This window comes from Anabrus simplex, chromosome 7, assembly GCF_040414725.1.
Source record: "Anabrus simplex isolate iqAnaSimp1 chromosome 7, ASM4041472v1, whole genome shotgun sequence".
Taxonomy (NCBI): domain Eukaryota; kingdom Metazoa; phylum Arthropoda; class Insecta; order Orthoptera; family Tettigoniidae; genus Anabrus; species Anabrus simplex.
In genome coordinates this window covers 92,685,193-92,712,318 of record NC_090271.1, presented here as the reverse complement: position 1 = coordinate 92,712,318, position 27,126 = coordinate 92,685,193, and the positions used below count along the sequence as shown (strand labels likewise).

At 42.0% G+C, this 27,126-nt stretch overlaps 1 protein-coding gene across 11 annotated transcripts in view; it reads right to left on the bottom strand.

Moving 5' to 3' along the window:
* Window positions 1-27,126, bottom strand: part of Ndae1 (Na[+]-driven anion exchanger 1) — a 917,075-nt gene that overhangs the window by 193,897 nt on the left and 696,052 nt on the right. For all 11 annotated transcript variants that reach the window (XM_068228594.1, XM_068228592.1, XM_068228596.1 and 8 more), the window contains one exon: window positions 10,263-10,401. In XM_068228594.1, the coding sequence (XP_068084695.1) occupies window positions 10,263-10,401 (139 nt within the window). The remainder of the gene's footprint in view (window positions 1-10,262; window positions 10,402-27,126) is intronic.

Genomic DNA, 27,126 nt, shown 5'->3' with positions numbered 1-27,126 from the left:
TCGCTGTATAGAGTCTGTTTTCAGGATTAAATTAGGAGACTAGAAACCCGATCTCAGGAAGGGAATACTAATATACGGTACATACTTCATTACAGACTGTTATGCCTTTCAGAGTTCAGTCTGCAAGCCTCTGGGAATGAACTATGCATCTTCACAAACCTCTGCTTTGAAATAGCACGGTGGTCTCGACCAGTTCTAAACATCGTCGTGTAAGTTTCTTTTAACACCTAGACTGCGCGACCGAGTCCATTTTTCTCCTGCGTAACTTATCCAAAATGCACCTCACATAAAAACCATCACTCACAACTTAGTCTTCTTATCTACTCCCTGCGGGTGCCCTTCTACTTTCTATAATAATAATAATATAATATAATAATAATTATTATTATTATTATTATTATTGTATATTGTGTAATGCAGTATTACAATCACAGTAATATACAGTATATTTCACAACACAATAACGCACATAGTTTTTTTTGCTATTTGTTTTACGTCGTACCAACACAGATATGTCTTATGGCGATGATGGGATGGGAAAGGCGTAGGAATGGGAAGGAAGCGGCCATGGCCAAAATTAAGGTACAGACCCAGCATTTGCCTAGTGTCAAAATGTGAAACCACGGAAAACCATCTTCAGGGCTGCCGACAGTGGGGTTCGAACCCACTATCTCCCGGATGCGAGCTCACAGCTGCGCGCTCCTAACCGCACGGCCAACTCGCCCGGTCAACACAGTATTACGTTTTGTCTAATGCAAGAACTTATTCCTATGAATCATTGTCTGAATGTTCCCAACAAGCACAGTCCTCACACACTGCTACTTTATAAGCCATGCATAATCAAATGTCACACCTTTTACCAATATGGGCCTTCAATTATCATTGTTTTAATGCTTCGCTCTGGCTTGAAAGTCTAAGGTGTAAGATAAAGGACTTCGTCCAGTAGAGCGTTATCAGGAAACGTGCTCATGACGCTGGCAGCAATTCCTATCCGCTGCCTGAGGAATTCTGTTGAAGAGGAGTCTCCTGTGATTGCTGTTAGTTGTTTGCCAATATCTGAAATCAAACTTTTATCCTCTTGACTCCACGTCCCCATCGTTTCGACTGCGAATACCACGAAGATGTAGTTGTCCGTTACTGCTCTATATTTCGCCCTTTTATTGCGCATGGCCAATTCCGCAGCAGAACCAGCAGCCTTGCAAGTGTGAGGCAAATGAGATGGTGCTAAATTATCGACACACGTTGAATCCCACAGGAGAGATCTGCCTTTGTTCCACTGGACTAAAGTCAGACCATCAGGGCGTTTTCTGTCTATGCAACTAATTCCACTCGGTTCTAGGACAGAAGGGACATCGATACATGTAAAAGCTCTTTTGATAATGCCATTAATTGAACAGTGTCTTGAAACTCGACCAGCACTCTTAGGGCGACTTAAAGCATGGCGACTTCCGCTCCACATATGCACTTATGTGACTGGCATATTTTGCAACCAAGACGTAAGCCGATTGCGATTTTAAACGGCATTTTATATATAAGTGTGCCCACATTGGGTGACGGAAAAGCTTTAAGCCATGAGCCTGCTTCCTTTTCCAGAATCAGGAACCTACTACGCTGGCGTAGCAGGGGGAGAGGTGATACTCCCACGTGGCGCGTCCCAGGTGGCGGATAGGGGGTCCTAACCGGCTTGCCGGCGGACTTGAGGGAAATAAAATGCCTCTCGCGGACCAAACACACAACCCCCTGTGGGTGGGGGACGCAGACGAAGAATACACCCATGGTATCCCCTGCCTGTCGTAAGAGGCGAGACTAAAAGGAGCGACCAAGGGATGATTGGATTAGAACCATGAAACTACTTGTGATTAGTACCACCACGCGGGGAACACCATGGGTCGCTGTTACTTGCGCGTAGTACCACTATGTTCGGTACCAAATAGGTTTGTGATTAGTAGCAATCAGGAGCACCGTGCGGTCAGGCTTTTACGGTACCTGTGATTAGTAGCACTATACGAGCGACACCAGGGTTCTGGCTTGCCTATGATTAGTACCCACTATATAAGGAACACCACGGGACAGTACGAGTTCTTGTAATTAGTACATTTAGGTGATGAAAACCATAGGTTTGCGTTGCCTGTAAATGGCGCTGCTATGTGTGAAACACCATAGGTCTGTATTACATGTGCGAATTTCATTCCCTGTGAGTAGTACCATAATGTGTGGAATACCGCGAGTCTACGATACTTTTGATTAGTACCGCACCATGTCATATACCATGGTTCTACTGTCCAAGCGATAAGTACCATTATGAGAGGCCGATGACCTATATTTTGGACCCCTTTAGCTTGCAAGCATCACCGATTCAGTATTGAGCTATAGAAGCAGTCCCTTGGTCAGTATTACTATTGTTTTCCGTCATTTTCTGAGACTCCGGCATTGCGGGTCGGCTCCACTGATTGTTTTAACTTCATATCCATCCGTTCATTTTTCGTCCTCACGCTTTCAATTCTGGTCAGTGGAGGATTTTGGATTTTTATTTTGTCATTGCATTTCGTCTCATTTCGTATCATCAGGGGCCAATAACCTCGATGTTAGGCCCCTTAAAACAACAAGCATCATCATCATCATCATCATCATCATCATCATCATCATCATCATCATCACCACCTTTTCCAGAAGAGCAAGATGTCGTGCTCGATCAATTTCTGTTGGACATGACAAAATCAAAGAATCGAAACTTCGACGGGTGTTTATCATATCCCAACTTCTTTGTAAATCCAGGGATGCTGGAGGGCTCAAGTTATTGGTCATGATATTCCAGTGATATCTTGCGTCAGCTAGATGGCGCATCTCGACATAATCACCGTAATCAGAGAACACAGACTTGATAAAGTCAGATACTCCATGAGCGGAAGCAAGAAAAGCGGGAATGGAAATATCACTTAAATCTACGAATTCCAAGGCCTCCGAAACTTATTGGTAAGCACGCCAGGATCCAGTTATTATTATTATTATTATTATTCTAGTGGTTTAACTTCGCATTAACATATCGAAAGTTTTCGGTAACGCTAGGATGAGATAAGGATAGCATTGCAAAGGTAGTGGCCGTCGTCTTAATTAAGGTACAGCCCCAGTATTTGTCTGGTGTGAAAATAGGAAACCGCGGAAAACCATAATCAGGACTGCCGACCGCGGGATTTGAACTGAACATCTCCCGAATGCAAGCCCACAGTTAAATGACTGTAAGAGTACGACCAACTTGTCCGGCATATTATTGATTTATTTTATTACTGATTTATTATTATTATTATTATTATTATTATTATTATTATTATTATTATTATTACCACCAGTATTCAATTTTTCTCGGGTTTTCCCGTTGCTCAGTTAAATGCCATTCATTTTCTTTGGCGGCTAGTCATGTTTCTGCTCTTCTTTGATGCACACCGGTTAATCCTACAGTACCGAGTTCCTCAGAGTTCAAAATGCTCAGTTACATAAATCGGGATTAGCATCCACACCTACTGAAATATTATTGATCTTCTAATTTTACTCAGTAATGTATCCTTTAAATTCCTATTCAGCACTTCCCTCAACACGCTGAAGATTTCTAACACCAGTGTCTTCTGCAGCCCAATGTAGATGCTGTTCTTCTGATTTACCTGGTGAAGAACATCTGAGAGATGGTGTGGAATTGGTCGTAGTGCTCTGACCAATATTAGAACAACGGGAACTCAGTCTTAATGTCAGATGTCTCTTATCGTATTTGCCAAAGAATTCTTCTCTCATATTCCGGGTGTTATCAGGAGCTGGGATTACAAATATTAATCATCCATGTGATTAGATGACATGTCTTCTAGTACAATATCAGATTGGTTGTAAATCATCGTTTATTCATTCCATACTTTCGTCCATTATGGAGCAAGCAAACTGCGTCCCATGTAGGGTTTTCGTTACTTTACAGTTTTGAGGAAGAAACTTCGAGGCACGTAAGTTGCGTTCTACAAGAGGTGTACAAAATTTTCTTTCAACAAGCTAACTAAATATCAAATATTCTGAATTCACCCTTTAAGGAAATGGAGAAGAGTTATCATGAATTAGGAAACTTTTCTTTACAAGCATATAGTTTACTTTTCAACAACAACAACGAAGTTCATTAGGCCTACTCCGGTTTGTAAAGGCTACTGCTTTTAAGCATCTCTGAGTATAAGCCAAATATGGCAAAATCATTTTATAAAGAAATTGCAATAGGCTTCACGTACATTATTGAATTATATAAACAGTTTTTTTAACCATAACATCAACAAAAACAAAAATTGTCTGTGCTACTTTTGGTCCCAAGTCTGTAAATGGGCAGAGGAATATTCGCCTATATTTCAATATACTTTTCTTGACACATTAATTATGAAAATAATAATAATTTCGTGTGGCTATTTCTAGCCGAGAGCAGCCCTTGTAAGGCAGACCCTCCGATGAAGGTGGGCGGCATCTGCCATGTGTAGGTAACTGCGTGTTATTGTGATGGAGGATAGTGTTGTGTGTGAGTTGCAGGGACGTTGGGGACAGCACTAACACCCAGTCCCCGGGCCACTGGAATGAACCAATGAAGGTTAAAATCCCCGACCCGGCCGGGAATCGAACCCGGGACCCTCTGAACCGAAGGCCAGTACGCTGACCACTCAGCCAACGAGTCGGACATTATGAAAATGAAAATCCACAACAGCCTGTTTCTAGTCATGCGACTGGGCCAGGAATGGAATGAATGAGGCCCCATCTAGCGGCGAGGACGGGAATTGTGCCGGCTGCCGAAGCCTGTCGCACTTCTCTGGGGCAATGGTTAATGAATGACAGATGGAATGAAATGATAGTGGAGAGTGTTGCTGGAATAAAAGATGACAGGGAACACCGGAGTACCCGGAGAAAAACCTGTTCCGCCTCCGCTTTGTCCAGCACAGATCTCACATGGAGTGACCAGGATTTGAACCACGGAACTCAGCGGTGAGAGGCCGGTGCGCTGCCACCTGAGGCACAAAGGCTTCACACATTAATTATATATAAGAAAAATAAGCAATCCTAAGTGATACCGCATGTTATTATAAATAAGAAATGAAGTTATTTAATCATATGGACACTCCTTTTTACACCGATCCTCCAATGCAAATTTGGTGAAGTCAGTCTCCAGAAGAAACTTCACGCTGTTCAGTTTGTATCCGCTGGGCTGAGTGGCTCAGACGGTTGAGGCGCTGGCCTTCTGACCCGAACGTGGCAGGTTCGATCCTGGCTCAGTCCGGTGGTATTTGAAAGTGCTCAAATACGTCAGCCTCGTGTCGGTATATTTACTGGCACGTAATCCTGCGGGACTAAATTACAGCAGCTCGGCGTCTCAGAAAACCGTAAAAGTTTAGTGGGAAGTAAAGCAAATAGCATTACATTACATTTTATTTCATAATGGTAAGTCACTTACCAGCAGAAACACAAACGCACAACTATACTATAATATATCTCAATACAATAATATTAGCTCAACAGATAAAATAACACGACACGGTGGGTTGCAAGCTCTGCTGACGGACCGGGTCCAGGTGAGACAGACACAGCTGACCAGTGTCGTGGAAGATCGGCTCTTTTATAGTTTCAATTTTATCGGAAAAAATGGGTTTCGGTCGCTTCCTCCCCCTGCCTCTGTACCTCTAGTCGCCCACGGCTCACCACTTGCTTGAGCTCAGAGAAGAGGCAGAACCCACGAACGAAATGAACAGGCCCACAATCAGTGTTTCACATACGAAATATTTAATAATAGGTGGGGGATGGGGGGGGGGGGAAGGAGGAAGAGGGTCTAAATATTACTTAATCTTGGACAATCGTATTGACCTTCAAAATTAAATTCCAATGTTGATTTTATAAGGGGCTCCGCGAACCGATGAACGCATAGGACAAGGACCACGGGGCCGCTAGCTGAATCCTGGCATTGCTTTCACTTACTTGTGCCAGCGTTCTCACTTTCACCTATCCTATCCTATCCTATCCTATCCTATCCTATCCTATCCTATCCTATCCGACCTCGCTTGGTCAACTCTTGTTCGTTTCCAAACCTAACATTATTAGAACCTTCGAGGCATAGGGAGTCTCATTTTCACGCCCTTCGTGGCCCTTATCTTTCTTTTGCCGATACCTTCACTTTTCTAAGTATCCGATCCCTTCCATTTTTTCCCCTCTGATGAGTGTTAATAGAGGATGGTTGCCCAGTTGCACTTCCTCTTACAACAATAATTACCACTACCAACACCTCACCTTCTGGTTTAAGTACGTCAATACACACACACATATTCACACATGCAAGTATAAACATTAAAGGACAATATGCCAAAACACACCTAGGCTTACCTTATCATTAATGCTTGTGTCAGATCCACTCTCCTTTCATTAGCTTCAGCAAATCTCTCGATCACAGCCAGCCCGATTTTACCTCTCAGTTGGCATTATACTTCTCAGGAAATCCTTTATTCTATTCAATGTAGAGATACACATTTCTCTTTCCACAGCATTCATTGGTATGCATACAGTATTACAATAGCACATTCGGAAATACATGTCAATGAACTTTTAACTTTTTTTTTTTTTCCCAGAGAACTACCTGCTACCCTTTTCGGTCACAGTTTGCTTGTGACCGAGGCTCTCTCATTACAGCTGGCCTCTTCTCCAACAAAGGTAGCCAACGACGTTTGGAGACCATGCACTTTAAAGGTCGGCATTACGGTCACCTAAGGGCTGTGACCGGAAGCTGGTATAGATTTTTCATTCTAACCTGAAGCCAGATTTCGCAGTTTAGAAGTACTAATCACCTTCCTTATAAGTTTAAAACATGTGTCCTGTGTATAATGTATGTAAAAATGAAAATATAATGTTTATTGAGAGGGCACGTGACCATGTGATCGTATGGGCGAACTGCCACTGGACCGATTTAGCTCAATAAACAGTGGTTTCTGCTTCAGGACAATGCCTGGCCGCATGTCTCAGTTGTGATTCAAACTAGTGGGACAGCACTGGAACTCTCTCCATATAGTCCAGACTTGGCGCCAAGTGACTTAGTATTCCCAACACAGAGGTAACTGCGGAAAGACGTTTTCTTCGGATGATAAAGTGGAAAAAACTACGGCCACAATGCTTAAAAGAGATGTTCATAGTCTACTTTATGTGTTTGAATCGTTCAAGAAATACTACGTAACATATACATTCAATGTGTAGAACGATACTTCGTGAAACACAAAGGTAGGACCTGCATAGTGAGCTGTTTATTAGTAAAAAATAATAGGTCTTTAAACCTTTCAAACAGCCTATCTAAATTTGGCGTCATAGTTGCCACTATTAATATAAATTCTCGAAGAGCACGGTACCTGATATTACAATATCTTACACTGAACCACTTCATTGAGGTTTGGGTTCTACTTTGTTTTTACTGGTGGGAGTCTATGTCTAATATTATTTTCTAATGAGAAAAAGAAAATAGATGTACAAATAATAACGACACTTCGGGGAGTACAGAAAATACGACTGCCACGACGAATGGCAGTGTACTGCGTATAAAAGAGAGGCTAAATATAGCCCACCTTAAGTTCCATCACATTCCGTGTAGCACAAGAGGCCGCCATTTCACAAAGTACTGTAATTAGATTCCTCCGCAGCCAAGGCCACACCACGGCTCACTGAGTTATTCAGACGAGAAAAATGACGTAGCAGCTGGATCCCCTTTCAACCACTTATCATGCTTTCCATGAACATATTCAGTGTAATTAAACTATGAATGCATTTATTCATAAGAATTCGTAATTACTGCTTTTTCCGAAGTTCTATCTTGGACTACTCTTAATTGCTCATAACATTTAGTAACATTTCTTCGAACAAAATCTTTAAATAAGAATACAAATGACATGTGCGATATATTCAGACGTGTTAGGACTTACGACCTCGAATATGGGTCGCTTTAATCAAGAATAATGAGGATGACCACTATCCTGGCGGAATAATCATTCCTGAAGGCTAACAGTGGACAACCAGATAAATATGGGGCGATGTCATCAGGCTAATTACTCAAAGTACAAGATTCATAATAATAATAATAATAATAATAATAATAATAATAATAATAATAATGGAAAGGGTGTTTTCAATTGAAGAAAGGAAGGCAGCATCTCTCAGAATGAAGAAATATTGGGCTGATAGAAGAGCAAAACTTCCTCTGTACTGTAAAATTTGCTTAGGTTGGTCCAATGTAGGCCATAAAATTTACAATAAATAAATAAATAAATAAATAAATAAATAAATAAATAAATAAATAAATAAATAAATAAATAAATAAATAAATAAATAAATAAATATTACAAACATTTATGGAATCTCTTTTATTGAGATACATATGGCTTCACAGAGTTTCAGCGAGACTACTGAGTGATAGTTGCAGGCTTTGATACAGACGTGCACATTAATGGTGTCCCGACATAAACAATCAACACTGCCCCACTCCAGTACTGAAAAGAAGAGGAGAGAGTGAAGGGGTAGTGTTGAAGGCCAATCCAGTACAAAACATGGGGGAAGGGAGTGAAGGGGTAGTGTCGAAGGCACAATGACTCACCTTCTCGCTTAACGCATTGCTGCATGGACTGCATGCAGACAGCCCGCTACAAGACTTCGTTGTGATCGAAATGGGCACAATGGCGGATGTATTGAAGTACAGCATTATGTTCCCTACTCGTCCGGCCCCGCGGTGTACGGGGCAACGCTTCCGGCCGCCCCGGGTTCGATTCCCGGCCGGGTCAGGGGGTTTTAATTGTAAATTATTATTATATCCCTCGCCTGGGGACTGCGTGTTTGTGTTGTCCTTAATGTTTCTCACATTCAACACTCAACACTTCCTCAATTCCAATTGCATGCAGGTTCATATATTGTGCAAGCAGGGGCAAAAGAACTCTTATCGTTCGACGCCCCGAACAAATAGCATTTTAACATTTTTAAAAAAAATTAAAAAGTAACCTACTCTGTTAATTACAGTATTAAGAGGTAAAGGAGGTTTTTAACCGAAAAGTATTTTATACTAGTTAGGAATATTTTGTAGCTGCGTTATATCGGGTCTACCAATCCTTCACCTCGTTCTTGCCATATTTCTATCCATCTCCAAACTGTCTTAAGACTGCATGGTATTGCTTGTGCTATTGCTTGGGACCATGTGAGCCTCCCACATGCCAATAATATGGCCTCGATTCACCTATGATAGGATAGGAGCCATCTTATTACAATGTTACAGTATAACGCCGGAATACACACACTGTGTATTCAACACTACCTGTCCACTCCCTTCCCCTCCTTTTCAGTACTGGAGTGGCCTTCAACACTATCCCTTTACTCTCTCCCTTCCTTTTCAGTACTGGAGTGGGGCAGTGTTGATTGTTTATGTCGGGACACCATTAATGTGCGTGCGTGTACCATAATGTGTAAGTGTAGGTGGGGAGCATTAGTACCTTTAACTTTTCTGGAAATGATTCTGGTACAAGACCAGTGGGAGAAAGGGGAGAAAAGGAAGAATTGTCACTCTTTCTCGTACATACATTATTGCTACTTCCCTAGTCAAATCAGTATATTTGTTAATCTTCTTTTATTTCTGTTGCATTTGGTCCTACGGGATAGCGGTGTCAGTGAGATAGGTATGCGTGTTGGTTCCTTTTTTCTGGTCAATTGTCGGGAGTTGTTTCAATCTGGTTGTATCGTGCGGTCCCAGTAGAGTTTAAAAGTTTCATTTTCCCGTACACTTAGTGGAGAGTATTTGCAGTATATTGTGGATCAAGGATCGGGTCAGGGAAACTTCACTGTGTACAACTTTGGCTACATCGTTATGTCTCTCAGTGTCCGATGTTGGCGCTAGGAATCTGCAGTTGCTGATGGTGTGCTCAATGGTTTCTGAAACTGTTCATTTTTGGTAGTGGGATCTTCAAGGATGTGTTTCCTGCAACTCTGCTGAGATCACTTTACCTTGGATCGCCTGGTTGAATCCCTCAGTTTCTGGAAATAACTCTCCCCTAGACAGCCATGAGTTTGAAGGTTGTTTGTTAATGCTATCGAATTGCTCTGGTTATTATTATTATTATTATTATTATTATTATTATTATTATTATTATTATTATACTGTAAAGCTCCTACTTTGAATTTCAAGAAATACTCGATAGGCTTATTACCTCTCACTTCCGGCCAATTTATTTTTTAAAGACAGCGGTGCTTACCTTGCGGTCTCCTTCCATTCCATCTCATCTCCATCGTGGACAAGTTCGCCCAACTCTGAGAAGAGCGGGTGAGGCTCGTGTGTTCCATCGTCGATATCCTCACCGAGAATGAACTGAACGCGCTGGGCCGGAGGAGTGACTGCAACAAATACAAGAGCACATTTTAAACACACATGTTCGTACAGTATGCTGCGAAGCTCCAGAACGTCAATCAACTCCTCATACGATTCGCAGGAGTGAAAATAGTATAACCACCACCCTGTGGAGAGTACCATTTTAGTAACTTAGTAACTGACAATCAATGTTTTAATAAAATGATTGCTTTCGAGACTATAGTCCTAATATTAAAAGAAGCGCTCTGACTGCTAGTGCAGGAGGGAGGGGCTTCTGTAGTGCCGTTGCTGAGAAGTGAAAGGTCTGGCAACTCCACGTGGACAGCAGGGTCGTCTTCATGGAGACACCAGTGGGTCAGCTGACGTTTCCATGGCAGCCGTACCCCTACTGTCTTCTGTCCAGCCAGGCAGGCGCTAGCTGTCAGAATGATTTTGTTAATATTAGGACTACCGGACTTCGCATTTTTAATGTTACAATAATCTTCCAGGCTCGCAATGTTAAAAACAAAACCCGAGACGCAATAGCCCCTAAGGACCTCTGGCTGTCAAGACGACTGCTGCCCAGTCAGATGGCCTGCAGATATTAGAGTTACAAGTGGTCAGCGTGACATCCTCAGCCGTATTGTTTGGCTTCCATAACCAGAAAGAATATTTAATATTATGTGGTATTTTTCCAAATTTAGAGTAAAAAATTCAAACAAGACCTTTAAAAAGGGCTTGCAGATGCTATTGTGACCAAAGCCACACGACCTCCAGTTTTACGTGGAATCTTAACCACAGCGATGTGATTTTTCAATTTAAAAAACGCACACAACAGGCAGTAGCGACTAGTTGGTAGCGCAGTCGAGAATATGCACATCTAGCAGTCTAACTACTCGTAAATTTGATTTTCTTTCCTATCCAGATCAGATGATGCTCTCTCAAGAAGCGTTTCTCCAAGGTCGACAGTGCTCGGTGTTCCTAGATTTCTGTCTACCTGTGCTAGCACATGCGAAAGGCAAGAGGATGACGGGGAGCGAAGCCTGTGGTGGGAGCGTATTTGCTGTGAAGGGAGAGAATTCGCACGCGCCACCTAAAACTCTTCTTGTACTGAGCTAGTGACGCGCTTCCCTATCGTAAAGTTCTAAGTAAACAATTTACATTGTTCCACTCGTAGGGTTACTATACTAGACTTAACTAAAGTTGGCGTTTGACAGGTAAGGTTGGAGGGAGGAGCACTGCACGTGCCATTTCACGATGTTGCCACATTCCAGCATTCCTTTCTACATGCTCTTACCCCTCGCTTCCGGCTCACTTGTTCGCTCCTTCATTCTGACCGCTGTGATCTGTTGTAGACTACCTGGCCAGGCGGTGTTGTCCCATTTGCGATCACTCTTATACAAACAATCAGGTTCTTATCAGTGACAGTGAGAGGTTTGGCAACTCCCAGCAAGACGAGCTGCCCTGAAGTTTTATCTCCATGGCAACCGCAGTCGCCCCACCTTCGTTTCCATGGCAACCACACAGCCACTCCCTTTATCCCGCCTCGGCAGGCAGTAAACGGACCTCCCTCTAAGAAATGTCAGACACCAACTCTTATTATTAGCAGTACAACTTACGAAAACTGAAATGGTACAGTTCCCAGCAAAGTTGACGAAAACAGATTAACGTTAGTGAAGTAACTGAACTGATAAATATGTATAGAATGTAAATAAATTTAGAATAGTAATATTCCAGATTGTTTTAAGGCTGCCGACCTGAAATTATTTTGATGTTGTTACCAGCCCTGGTCGATAAATGCATTTGAAATTGCCACGACGGGGGGGGGGGGGGGCTCATAAATGGAAATACTTGTATGTGCCCTGCTTTTTTCTTTTTTACAATTTGCTTTACGTCGCACCGACATAGATATGTCTTATGGCGACGATAGGATAGGAAAGATCTAGGAGCGGGGAGAAAGCGACAGCGGCCTTAAGGTACAGCCCCGGCATTTGCCTGGTGTGAAAATGGGAAACCACGGATAATCTTTAGGGCTGCCGACAATGGGGTTCGAACCCACTATTTCTCGAATGCAAGTGATTCAAACCGGGCAGTCACTTGAGAAGTGCCCCTGCTAACAGAGTGTTATTTGTGTGGCGTGGATGATATCCGTTTTTATTATTATCTAACCTGAAATTAGGAGCCTATGTGAGGTAAAAACTAAACGTCCTGTTAGAGCTGGATCGACTGGTTTTATTTTTGAACGGTAGATCTGTCGAATAGAAACACTTTTCAAGAAAGAACTTATTGAGTTACATTTCCTAGCACAGAAAGTGATCGTGTAAAAATTCCGACTATGACCAAAATGAAGGAACACATTATCACAGATTTCCTGGCTTGTTAATAAATGGTGGTTACCTACACTTTGCCCATAAAAGGGCGTACTCCTCTACTTTTAGAACGAATTTAAACAGTGGCATTCGCTACAAACTGCCCTAATCCTGCTCGTCACTTCCCTAACGCAATACAAAGAAAATCTAAAAAGTTCGCAAATGACACCGTAACACGAAGAAGTTACAAACAAAGTAAGTTTAGTCCCTTCAAAGTACTCTCCATTAGACACACTTTTATCAACGTGTGTGCAGTTCTGGAAACTGGCAGCGAAGTTGTCCAGTGTGTCGGCGCCAAATCGGGACAGTACGGTGGACGTTCAAGACGTGGAACATCAAGAGTTTCCTGTCCATCTCGAAAGCATTCGAACCAGTCGTAACACATTTTCTGCTTACGGCTTTTGTTCCGCACACTATTTGTACTAACATCACATGCATCTCCGTCACCATTTTTCTTATTTCGACTGGCCGCAGCAGACTAACATGCTTCAGCTCCGTGTGTTCAACAATACATGGAGCTTCGAGATTTCTCTCTATTCACATTCACATGCTCGCAGTATTACCACACGTTGCCACTGCGATATCGGTCAATTCACCGTACTTGTTAGACACACCTCGTAGAACTACGCGAATTCATTGGCAAATTATGTATTTGACAAATGGATATTAAGAGTAAAATGATAAATATTTTATCAAGTGAAACCCTAGCAAAGGCCAAAGTAAACACGTTTGACGCCAATTCTTCTGTACAAGTGTGTACTCAAATTTTGTGTCTAAAATTGTACAGGATCACAGGGACATTTATTCTTGTTTTGATCCCAGGAATCACCTCACCCCACCCCGTCCCTGACCTTTATTATAAATGTTTAGGTACATTCTGTGTACAATCAAGCCTTCACTATCGATTATGCATGTATGTAGATGTTGCGTAAATATACACGGTGAAAATTCTTGTTAGATTAATCACTAAATCCCCCCCTCATAGTTTCCCGTCCAGTTACTCTGATTTCGAGCCCCAGCTACGTAATAAGAGCTGTGAGGATCTGAGGCGAGATGCACTCTCCCTCGTAGACACAGCAGAGGAGGAAAATAAGCTAAAATCCCATTTTTGTTCAACAGGAAAAAAGGTATACTGTGGGGGGGGGGGAGGGAAATTCAGTGTTGTTAACTAGAGTATGGCTCCAATGTATGGGACTCACCACGATTACTTGATTCGAGAACTGGAAGAAAATCCAAAGAAAAGCAGCTCGATTTGTTGTGGGTAATTTCCTACAAAAGAGTAGCATTTAGAAAATGTTATAAAGTTAGGGCTGGAAGATTTGGGAGAAAGGATACGAGCTGCTCGACTAAGCGGAATGTTTCGAGCTGTCAGTGGAGAGATGGCGTGGAATGACATTAATACGATTAAGTTTGAGTGGTGCAAAAGTAGGTAAAGTAAGACGTTGGAATTAAAGAGGACAAACTGGAGTAGAGTTTCGTTTATAGGAAGAGAAGTTGGGGATTGGAATAATTTTCCAAGGGGGTATACGATAAATTTCCAATTTCTTCGAAATTATTTGAAAAAGACTAGGTAAACAACTGATAGGGAATCTGCCGCCTGGAGACTGCTTTAAATGCAGATCTCTGGTAAATGACTGACGATTAATTGATACAAATTTCATACAACTAAACAACACTTTTTTGGAACTCAGCAAACAGCTACGATGCCAATGCTGAGTGGTTAGGTATATTTGCCTTTGTCGCAACACGACTACAACTATCGAACTAACTCAGCAAACATCTACGATGCCAATGCTGAGTGGTTAGGTATACTTGCCTTTGTTGCAACATGACTACAACTATCGAACTAACACTGACGTTATTACTTGCTGCTTGGTCAGGTCATTAATACAGTTTTATCCTTTAATGCTAGGCTCTCGTGAACTCAATAACTAGCATGACAATACCGGATAAACTCAATTAAAAATGAAGTGTAAGGGCGGCCTGTATCCAGTATTCGGGAGATAATAGGTTCGAACCCCACTGTCGGCAACCCCGAAGATGGTTTTCCGTGGTTTCCCATTTTCACACCAGGCAAATGCTGGGGCTGTACCTTAATTAAGGCCACGGCCGCTTCCTTCCCACTCCTAACCCTTCCCTGTCCTATCGTCGCCGTAAGACCTGTGTCGGTGCGACGTAAAACAACTAGCAAAAAAAAATGAAGTGTAATTTATATGCTGCATTTTAAATTCTCTGATATTTATCCGCAATTAAAGCTGGCGAATAGAAAGAATTACCAGCTGAATGTCTGATTGTATCTGCAGCAACTTTGATTATGGTGAATTCTTCCGTATTTGACGTCACAGGCAGCCAACTGCCCGCCAGGAATTTCTTGGCAACAGGAATACAGACTAGATTGCATTGTTGCCAAACTGGAGTGGAATTTTATTCTATGATTATTTATTTTCTAGAAAACAAAAACGCTACTTAGCAAACAGTTCGATTAAAGTAAACTATACATTCAAATATGTTTTCCAGTATCAGGATCGAAAGTGAACGCTGCGTGATTATTATTATTATTATTATTATTATTATTATTATTATTATTATTATTATTATTATTATTATTATTGCAAGATAATGTTGTATGTCCAACAGAGGCTCTCGAACACTATTTCAACTTTTAATTCTGATTTTAAAAACTTCTTTACGTCAGTGGGAGAATGCCGGCCTCCGAATCCTTACGACCCCGAATTCAAACTCAGCAGAGGGAGTGGAATGTTTGAAGGCCAAAAAGAACTCCATTCATCACTCCGTGTAGTACGATATCGGAATGTTAGTGATCTCGGGAGACAAAATAATTAAAACTCTGCCGAAGGCTGTCCATCAGTTCCGATTTACCTGCTATCTGGTAAAACAAAACAGCACATTGAAATTGAATCAGGGACTGCCTGGCCGAGGCGGTAAAGGCGTGTTCGGTTCGTCCGGAAGGACATGTGTTCGATTCCACGTCAGTAAGCCGAAAACTTTAATAAACGATATATCTACTTCCAGAGGGGCACATGGCCGCGAGCTTCACTCAGCCCACACCACAAATGAGTGCCAGGTTAATTCCTGGAGTCAAAGATCGCCGGCCGTAGAGCTAACCACTCTACCGCACCGCGTGCCTAGGTTGGGGATAATGGAAACCTTTACCTTCCACTCCTCCAAGGGCCTTCACGATTACTTTGAATTTGCCCTTTCCTTTTTACCGAGACACCTTATACGACGTATCGGTGCACCAGAGTTCAGTGCTACACTCCTGATTGTCGCGCGGCATGGCGACTTTAGTGCCTCTAGATGGAGACTCTAATGCATCACCCATTGACGTCATGCCGAGGAAAGAATTTTGAACACTTCCGTAGCACATGTGCCTAGAAATTATTTGTATTTTAAAACTTCCATGTCTCCGTAACGTCTATCGACCCAAGCACAGTAGCCATGTTCAATGTAAAAAAAAAACAAGAGTGCCAATGGGTATTGTTTATCTCAAGTTCCGTCATAGCACACGCAGATCCTGTTATTTCGTTCCCTCCATTCAGGTGGCCGTGCGCTGACGTACAAGTCCAAGGCCTCCTGAATTCACGCTCCTCCGCACACACTACAGTATTTACGATTATCCTATGGATGGCTGCTCAAAGAGCTCTCTCTCACAATAATCCCGAATAAATCAAGCTAAGCAAAGCATTCGTACATGTCCTTTGCGATGTGATTCTCTCTCTACAAACAGTACAGAGCGGTAGTTTTCTCAAAACCAGAAACACTATCGTCGTTATACAAACTCAAGACGTTAAAAATACAGAAACGATTGTAATTTTCACGCTATTCGAAGCGAAACATTTGATGTATTATTTGATGGTTGTTTACGCTTAAAGGACCTAAAGAAGTTTTACGTATGAGCTGAGATTCAAAATGAATACGTGGAGCGCTTTCACACTTGAAAAGTACAATATTTTACTTGAAAAATACTGTATGTTAATTTTTTAATTTAAATAATATTAAGATGAGCTCGTTATGTTCAGCTCAGGATCCGCTATTCAAACAGCATGCTCAATTTAGGGTCTCCTGTGGGTAGGGCAGTAGAGTACACCCACGGTATCCCCTGCCTGCAGCAAGAGTTGACTATAAAAATATCACTGATCTGCAGTAGGGCTATCGAATATTTCCCTTGATAAATAATTCCAATCCCTAATAATAATAATAATAATAATAATAATAATAATAATAATAATAATAATAATAATAATAATAATAATAATGAAAATCCACAGCCTGTTTCCAGTCATGCGACCGGGTCAGGAATGGAATGAATGAAGCCCCATCTAGCGGCGAGGACGGGAACTGTGCCGGCTGCCGAAGCCTGTCGCACTCCTCTGGGGCAATGATTAATGAATGTCAGATGGAATGAAATGATATTGGAGAGTGTTGCTGGAATGAAAGATGACAGGGAAAACAGGTGTACCCGGAGAAAAACCGGTCCATCTCCGCTTTGTCCAGCACAAATGTCACATGGAGTGACCGGGATTTGAACCAGGGAACCCAGCGGTGAGAGGCGGGTGCGCTGCCACCTGAGCCACAGAGGCTCCAGTAATAATAATAATAATAATAATAATAATAATAATAATAATATGGCCTCAGCTACCGCGTGCAGACATTATAATTTGACATCATCTGGCTGCCTGCTCGTCAATTTCGATGTTCCGTTTTATTGTAGGCCTACTAGATCGCAGAATCTTTCTTGGGCGTCTATGGCTGAGTTTTAATGAATTTTGTCGGGTGAACACCAAATGTGTCAGATATTTTACATGCCGACATCGTATGACATGAAGTTCCACGCGGAGTTTATTTCCGCCCTTCAAAACTACGACTACTATCGGGTTCGAACCGGCTATCGTGGGATCCTGAGGCCGATACTACCATTGATCCACACAGAAAGCTTTCCAACCCCCAATTCCTCTTCTTATAAAGGAATATCTTCCCCAATTTGTCCTCTTGAATTCCAACTTTATCTTCATATTATGAACTTTCCTACCTTTAAAACTCCAATCAAGCTTATTCTTCTACTAATGTCACTCCACCGACACCTCGAAATATACCGCTTAGTCGAACAGCTCGACTCCGTACTTCCAAGTCGTCTCAGCCCAAAGTTAACAACATTTTCGTCACACTACTCTTTTGTCGGAAATCATCCGCAACAAATCGTGCTGTTTTCCTTTGGACCATTTACATTTCTCGAATCGTGTAATTCTGGTGTGGGTACCATACAATGGAATCGTACTCTGAGATCTTACCACATATTTATACGCCCTCCCCTTTACGTCCTTACTACAATCCCTAAATACCCTCATAACAATGTGAAGATATCTGTAATCTTTATTTACAATCACGTTAATGTGATTTCCCCAATGAAGACCTTTCCTTATATTAACACTTACGGTGATCCCCGTGAAGTACTTTCACTCCACTAAACGGGGACAACATGGGAGCGTGGTTTGGCAACCATCGGTCTAGCTGAATCAGGCATTGCTTCCACTTACTTGTACCAGGCTCCCCCCCTATCTGACCTCTCTTGGTCAACTTTTGTTCACTTCTGATCTCGACGGTATTAGGTTTGTGAGGCCTAGGGAGTATTTCATGCCCTTCGTGCCCTTCCCTTCATTCTTCGAACGATTGGACTTCTTCCTTTTTCAGTGTTAAAAGTGGATGATTGCCCAGTTGTACTTTCTCTTAGAACGACGCTCACCCCTACAGTAGGGCCTATCATTCAAACTGTCGACGACATCCCTGAAAGAATCGAATCAGTCGACAGATCTACGGACTCGCTCACACGACGCAGTGTAGCCATCTGGTAAGTATGTAAGTAACTGTTTTACATACAATGAAAAACGGTTTCTGGTGGTATGTTTTTATGTTGGTAGAACTTCAGTTGTAAGAAACTACAATTCCTTTTTCCACCTTGTTTTAAAGAAAGTAGACACGACATTCGTCAAACAGTATCATGAAACATTGGCATATACAGTATCACACAAATAAAATAATCATAAAAGTGAACTATTTTATATACTGCTGATAGAAGACCATCACACATTTACTAGATAAAAGTTCATTCAAAAATCAAGTGACAAGAAACTTTCACAAACTACAATAAATCAGCAATATATTTCTACAGATGCAACAGATCAAATACAATTTTCTTACCCCCAAAACAGATTAAAATCCATACAAATAAAACACTCTTATAGAATTATTAACTCAAACATCTTCCATCCATGTTAAATACCACATTCACTACTCTATATCTACACACTGACATCATGCGCAGCCACTACTGGTAAGTCTGCAAGAAAATTAAGTTCTATAATAGAAGATCAGATATAAGCCATTAGAATAGAGTGGCAGACCAGACAGGATACAAACACACCGAGGAATCGCTAACATTATTAATAACGTTCAGTCTTTCATTACAATAATTTATTTGAACGAGGAGCAAACTTCCATGCCCCTCCAACAGCGAGGTCGCTTTCGTCGAAAACAGTAACCTACTTAACACATTGGAGATACCGCTCGTAGAAACTGCGGGCGCGCTATTTCACTGCTGCTGACGGAGCTCGGAGAAACTACGGGCAGTTTTTCACTGTAGCTAAAAAATAGTAGCTGCCGTTTCAGTGAGCTGTTACTTCACTAGGATAAAGTTGAATGCTTCTATAGGCATAAAATGTACTATTAATGAACATAAGTCGGGAGATCTACTTTCAAGGCATTGATAACACAGCCAGGTTCCTACATAACCTGGGGCTGCGACGTCGCTGTGAAATGGGCGGGAGAGTGCGTGGGTGTTCGAGAGGCAGGCTTGTTCGTGAAATCCTTGTGAATATTCAGCATGCCTAATTCAAGTGTACGAAATTTCGACAGCAAATACGTAATGAATGGAAGACATGAGTTCTGAAAATGAGGATGAGGATAACAAGTACACACAAAGTAAAAATGACGATTTTGGCGCTTGAGGCAAGTAAATGTAGATAGTGAGCTAATTTCAAATTGGCGTGAAGTGTAACGTACTTGTATACCGCTTACTGAAGTGGGTTCTGCAATACTGGTTTATATCGTTTCCTAAGAATGTGGGTGTTTCCCGTATACAGATGACAACCCGCAGAAAACCCGTCGTCAAACTACGAACAGTGGGAAAACAAATTATTGGTTGTAAACAAGGATACCGGTGCCAATTGACCAATTAGGTTAGAATCTGTATTAGTGTGTTTCAGTAGATGTGTCCACAATGTTCGAAATATTAACCGAACTGGTATCCATAGCTGCGTCAGATTTTTTAGTTTGTAAAACACATCTTCATAAATTTATATTTAAATTGCTGCATTATTATGATAATTAAAACTCATTTTTCTGTAGAAGACAGCGTGATCTTTCTAAATATTCCAAAAGTTGTTATAATCATGGCCTTCCATAGCATTGAAAACATTTCAAAAAGTATTAAAAACTCTGCCTTTTCTGGACGGTAGCACATTGCAATATGGCCCTCTCCAATGTGTTAATGGGGACTAAACGTCAGCAAATCCTGAATATTGAGATAAACAGTTCTAAATACTTAGTACGTGTAAAATTTAATAATACTGTATGTGTGAATAAAGAGCTTACACTAACATGTGTTTTATTTGGAGGTCTAGAAAAAAATTTGTGACCGCAAGATTTATGTAGGCACCATCCCCTGCTTTATCGCACTTCTCGCTTCAAAAGAAACGAGTCCAAAGCGTACATAAAATATTTCAGCGAAGGTATAGTTTTAAAGAAAATATCGTCTTGAAGATGGAAGAGCTTGTGTGAATAAGAAAGCTGTAAAATTTAAATACGTAGACTTATAGCCAGATGAGGGCAATATGTATGTATGTATGTATGTACAATCCGTCAGCGATGCCGCTGGTGGGATCCTCAACAGCTCTGCCGTCAGCTGTCATAGATGGCCTAGGCATCACTGAAGAGGCGTACTAGGTAAATGAGTGAGGTAGTTTCCCGTTACTTTCCTCACCAAGCCAGAGTTGCTATTACATATCAGTCTGTCATGCCCACTGAAGTCCATACACCAACCGACCCTATGAGCAACATTTTCACACCATTCATAGCAGGGACTGCCTGCAGAAGGAATGGCATTACTAGCATCGCTCATACCTCAGTCACTTTCATATTGTCAAAGCCAAGGATAAGACAGACAGATCTATCACAGTAACAAAATTGCTCTAGACTATACCAGAAGACATAGTGCACTGTAAACACTAGGTCCTGCCAGCAAAGGCATGCAATATACATATTATTCAATAATGATCATGAAGTGATACTGATGATCTTGTGGGAACTAAAGTTGATGGAAAATCTAAGAGGTCCTTACTCAGTCCATATCTGAGGTCTCTCGTAACTAAAAGTGTATCCTATTTTAAGCATTCAGTCCGAAGGTTGGTTGGATCCTCACAGCTCCATCACCAGCTGTCATAAATAGTCACTGAAGAGGCGCACAGGGAAATGAGTACGGTAGATTCTCGTTCATTTCCTCACCAAGCCAGAAGTTGCTATTACATATCAGTCTGCTACGACCACTGAAATGCTCACGCCAACCGATCCTACGAGCGATATTTTCACACCATTCATAACAAGGACTGACTACATAAGAAATGGCATTACTAGAATCTCTCAAACCTCTCAGCCACTTTCATATCGTCAAAGCCAAGTATGACACTGAGACAGACAAGTCACGGAAGTAACAAATAGATTCTAGCCCATACCAGAAAACAGAGTGCATTGTAAACACAAGGTCTTGCAAGCAAAGGCACATACAGAACACGAATGTGAACGCCCTGAATGAAAATGTGTTTGGGGATTCTAAGATATCCGGTCTTTGACCAGTGAGTCTGGCTGGGAACCAAGAAACTTACTGTTGAAGGGTGGCCAAGTTCAGGAATCCAAGAGATTTGGCATGAGAGAATTACTCTCGTAACTGCGAAAAACCCAACCTCAAAGCAATTCGTACGAGGAAGCGTTGTGTTATGTCAGAAAACGTTGAAATTACGGCCTAAATGGCATATTCTTTATGTTTCATGCGTATAAGTTTCACGAAGAGGAAAAGTCCTCTCAGTTTTAATTACTGTGTTGTTGGGGTGAAAGTACCACATGGGGAATAATGAAAGTACCCAGGTGTTAATATAAAGAATTATCTTCATTGGGGTAATCCTATCAACGAGGTTGTCAGAAAGGTCGCAGATCTCTTCACATGGTTATGAGAGTATTTGGGGGTTGAAGTAAGGATGTAAAGAATAGGGCGTGTAAGTCTCTGGTAAGACCCCAGTTAGAGTATTATTCCAGTGTATGGGACACTCACCATGGCGACCAGATACGAAAACTGGAAAACGTTCAAAGGAAAGCAGCACGTTTTGTTCTGGGTGATTTTCAGCAAAGCAGTAGTGTTACGAAAATGTTGCAATCTTTGGACTGGGGAAGACTTGGGAGTAAGGAGACGAGATGCGCGACTATGTGGTATGTTTCGAAGTGTCGTCGGAGAGATAGCGTGGAATGATATTAGTATACGAACAAGCTTGAGCGGAGCTTTTAAAAAGTAAGGAATACTGGGCAAGTTGGCCGTGCGGTTAGGGTCACACAGCTGTGAGCTTGCATCCGGGAGATAATGGGTTCGAATCCCACTGTCGGCAGCCCTGAAGATGGTTTTCCGTGGTTTCCCCTTTTCACACCATGCAAATACTGGGGCTGTACCTTAATTAAGGCCACGGTCGCCTCCTTTCAACTCCTATGCCTTTCCTATCACATCGTCGCTATAAAACCTATCTGTGTCGATGCGACGTAAAGCCACTAGAAAAAAAAAAGGGATATCACAAGATGAAGATAAAGTTGGACTTCATGACGACAAATTAGGGTGGATTATTCATTTGCATGACAAGGAGTAAGGGATTGAAATACATTATCAAGGGGAATGTTCGATAAATATCCCAGTTCTTTGAAAATGCTTAAAAAAATCTAGGTAAATAACTGGTAGGGAATCTGTCAACTGGGCGATAGCCCTAAATGCAGATCACTGATGACTGATTTGATTGATTGAGAAGGTAAATCACGATGTTCTTCGTTATACTACCATACCGAGGTCTTTTTTTTTTTTTTTTTGCTAGTGGCTTTACGTCGCACGGACAGAGATAGGTCTTATGGCGACGATGGGATAGGGAAGGGCTACGAGTTGGAAGGAAGCGGCTGTGGCCTTAAGGTACAGCCCCAGCATTTGCCTGGTGTGAAAATAGGAAACCACGGAGAACCATCTTCAGGGCTGCCGACAGGGGGATTAGAACCTACTATTTCCTGGATGCAAGCTCACAGTTGCGCGCTCCTAACCGCACGGTCAACTCGTCCGGTATACCGAGAAGGAACTAAATATATTAGTAACCTATATCGTCAATCAACAACAACAACAACAACAGAGCAGCCTAACGTCGTGAAATATATCGAACTTGACAGATCATTCCACATACTGAATCCGCTGAACTCATCTTCGGCCTCGAAAGGAAACTCATGCTGTGTAAAGACAGAGGAAGATTTCTCTGAAGTTTGTTTGAAAAAGTCAACTGAAATTAAGAGGTTGATGTTAATGAGATTTTTGAGACCAACAAGTGAAGAAACGAAGCTTTAATGAAAGAGCTCCAAGGTTGTATCACCAAGATTAGAGGGTACTGCCGACCACGCCTTGTTCTTTCAGAATGCATTGACGTGGCAGAGAGGGTGCTTGAGATGTTACTCGTCTCGTGAAGTGTGCTCGCGGCTCCTACAAGAGATCAGGAAATGTAGAGCAGAAGGCAGGCACACAATGATAACAGAGCCTGGATTTGTATACCAAAATGCATGTTCTTCCTTACACATTTCCAGGTAGGCTGTAATGATATACTTTTAGTCACAACTTCACCGAAAATTTGACCTGTGTTTCATACAATGGGGGATTACGCAATTTTCTTATAATTTGTAATGCAAAATAGCATTCGTTACTGTAGTCGCATGGCCTTAGTTGCCAAGACCAGGCATTTTAATCTGAAGTCATTTACGGTGCCTGCATGTCAATTTCGGCGTTCCATTTTTTATTCTACCAGACGGCAGTGAACGGACCTCTCTATGGCAGAGTATTTTCTCGGGTAAACGTCAAATATGTCACCCGAGATCTTTTACATGCCGACTACCTCTGAGGGTTTGAACCCGCAATCCTGTGATTCGGAGGTCGGTTCAAAGAGGAAGCTACTGGTAATTAATAATATCTCTTGAATCAATCAGGTATAAATTAATGAAAAATTCGCACGCGCGTGCGCGTGCGTGTAACAATTCCCTATGCCTGATATGAAATAATATTACGCAGTGAAGATTAGGAGCGAAACCAGGAAATTCCCACAAATTGTCATACAGTCAATGCAAATCCAATCGATACCCCTTTGTCGGCAGTCCTGAAGACTATTTTCCATGGTTTTCCATTTTCACACAAGGCAAATGCTATGGCTGTACCTTAATTAAGACCACGGCCGCTTCCTTCTCATTCCTAGCCCTTTTCTATCCCATCATCGCCGTTAAAACCTATCTGTGTCGGTGCAACGTCAAGCAAAAAATGTAAAAAATAAAAGTATTCCTAACTTTTCACTAAGTGGGATAGAGTGTTTAGTTCTGTTGTGGTGGTGGTGGTGGTGGTGGTGGTGGTGGTGGTGGTGGTGGTGGTGGTGGTGGTGGTGGTGGTGGTTATCGTTTTAAGAAAAAGTACAACTGGGCAACCACCATTCTCACTTCACACTAATCATAGGAAAGAATGGAGGAAAATCGACCCATCGAAGAATGGAAAAAGATCGAACTATCGAAGAGTGAGGGTGTCTCCAAAAATAAGGGATGGGCCACGAAGGGCATAGAACATGAAAGACCCTCTTGGTCGGTAGAGAACAAGAAGTAACCAAGCGAGGTCAGGAAATTTGATAGTGGCAAACCTGACAATTAAGTGGAAGTAATATCAGGCACAGTATAGCGTCCCGTGATCAACGAACGATGCCAAGTTGAAAGCCCCTCCGGGTATCGATTTTAGTCGCCTCTTACAATAGACAAGGGATACCATGGATGTATTTGATCACCCCTACTCACAGACTCCAATGCTTGAATTGATGTGGAACTCATATTTGTTGCAGGTTGAGTAAACCGCATCATCATAAGCCCCTCTGGAAACAATAACATATTTTCTAAAATTGACTACATGACGGGGAATCAAACCAGTGTACTTCTAGATGAACTAAGCCAGTCTTTTAATATTTCAACTTGTTCGTTTATAGGATACAACCATCCTCCTAGCTCAGTGACTGAACAAAAAAATAACAAAAGACGGGAATGCAAAGAGCCAGATCTCATTTGTATCGTAATTTCCAAAGTCACAATACAGCTCATCACAAATTTTGCAATAAACAGAATTAAACATCAAATTGGTTTGTACGTCCCACTAACTACTACCACTACGATTTTTAGAGACTCCGAGGTGCCGACATTTTGTCAAGCACGAGTTCTTGTACGTGTCAGTAAATCTACCGGCACGAGGCTGGTGTATTTGAGGACCTTCAAATACCACCGGACTGAGCGAGGATCGAACCTGCTTAGTTCAGCACAGAAGGCCAGCGTCTACCGTCCGAGTCACTCAGCCCGGCAAGAAACAGAATTAAACAAGGTGGTAAATTAAGGTGAAGTTGCTCTAGAATGTACAATAGACTGTTATTCAATCTGTTTCTTCTTAGCATTCTTTTTAGCATAGAATTTGAAACCTGAACCAAATGTCAATATTCACTTTAAATTACAAGCAGGTGGCAATTTCTACTAACGTATCAAAGTGTGCGCAACAATTTTAGAATACTGAAACATAATGGTCGGTACAATGCACTAGAAACCATACAAATTATGAATAGAAACACTTTAAGCTGATGAAAGATTCGCAGACTGCAAAGAACATGCCTTCGCTACATTTTTTTTTTACGATTCGCTTTATGTCACACCGACACAGATAAGTCGTATGGCGACGATGGGAGAGGAAAGGGCTAGGAGGGGGAAGAAAGCGACCGTAGCCTTTAATAAGATACAGGCCCAGCATTTGCCTGGTGTGAAAATGGGAAACCACCGGCTGCCGCTAATAGGGTTCGAACCCACTATCTCCCGAATGCAAGCTAACAACTACGTGACCCAAACCGCGTGGCCTATCGCTCGGTACCTTCGCTACAGATAAAAGGCCTAACTTTACAAGGAGAATACAAGGGATGATAGTACCTTAAATATACTACGTATTTTCAGTACAATATAGATAGTGAAATCCAGGTCCGACTCCTCGTCAGCGTCGTAGCGTTCAGTTCGGTGGGTCCTGAGTGCGACGAGGGTTGGGGATTATAGACACATTTGGTGCGCAGTAAAATTAACTGCACTGGAACATTACTTAACTGCGCTGGTCAGTGAAAATGAAAATCCACAGCCTGTTTCCAGTCACTCGACCAGGTCGGCAATGGAATGAATGAACGAAGCCCCATCTAGCGGCGAGCCGAAGCCTGTCTAGGGCAATGATTAATGACTGACAGATGAAATGGTATTGGAGACTGTTGCTAGAATGTAAGATGACACGTAAAACTGGAGTACCCGGACAAAAACTTGTCCTGCCTACGCTTTGTCCAGCACAAATCTCACATGGAGTGACCGAAAACTGAACCACGGAACCCAGCGGTAAGAGGCCGGACTATTGCCACCTAACCCACGGGAGCTCTTCAAACTATCATATACAACAAATAAATACTTCGCTATTCTGAAAAAGTGGACAGCAGATGAGCAATAATGTCAGTGTCGCTAGTCTTGTCGCATGCCGTGCACAGAAAACACTACACCTCTAACCATCACAGAGAAAGGTAATCATGAATATATGTTCCCACATGCCTGCCCCGCGGTGTAGGGAGCAACGCGTCCGCCTGTTACCCGGAAGCCCTGGGTTTGTTTCCCGGCCGGGTCAGGATTTTTAAAATTGTAAATGATTAATATCCCTGGCCTGAGGACTGGGTGTTTGTGTCGTCCTTAACGTTCTTCTCCTCACATTCAACACTCTACACTTCCGCAGTTCCAATTACACGCAGGTTCATATCATATGGTGCAAGTAGGGACAAAATATCTCTATAGGTCGACAACCTCCCTTGGTCAACTATTGTTCTTTTCCTCACATTCAACACTCTACACTTCCCCAATTCCAATTACACGCAGGTTCATATCATATGATGCAAGAAGGGACAAAAGATATCTATAGTTCGACAACCTCCCTTGGTCAACTATTGTTCTTTTCCGCCCCTACGCTAT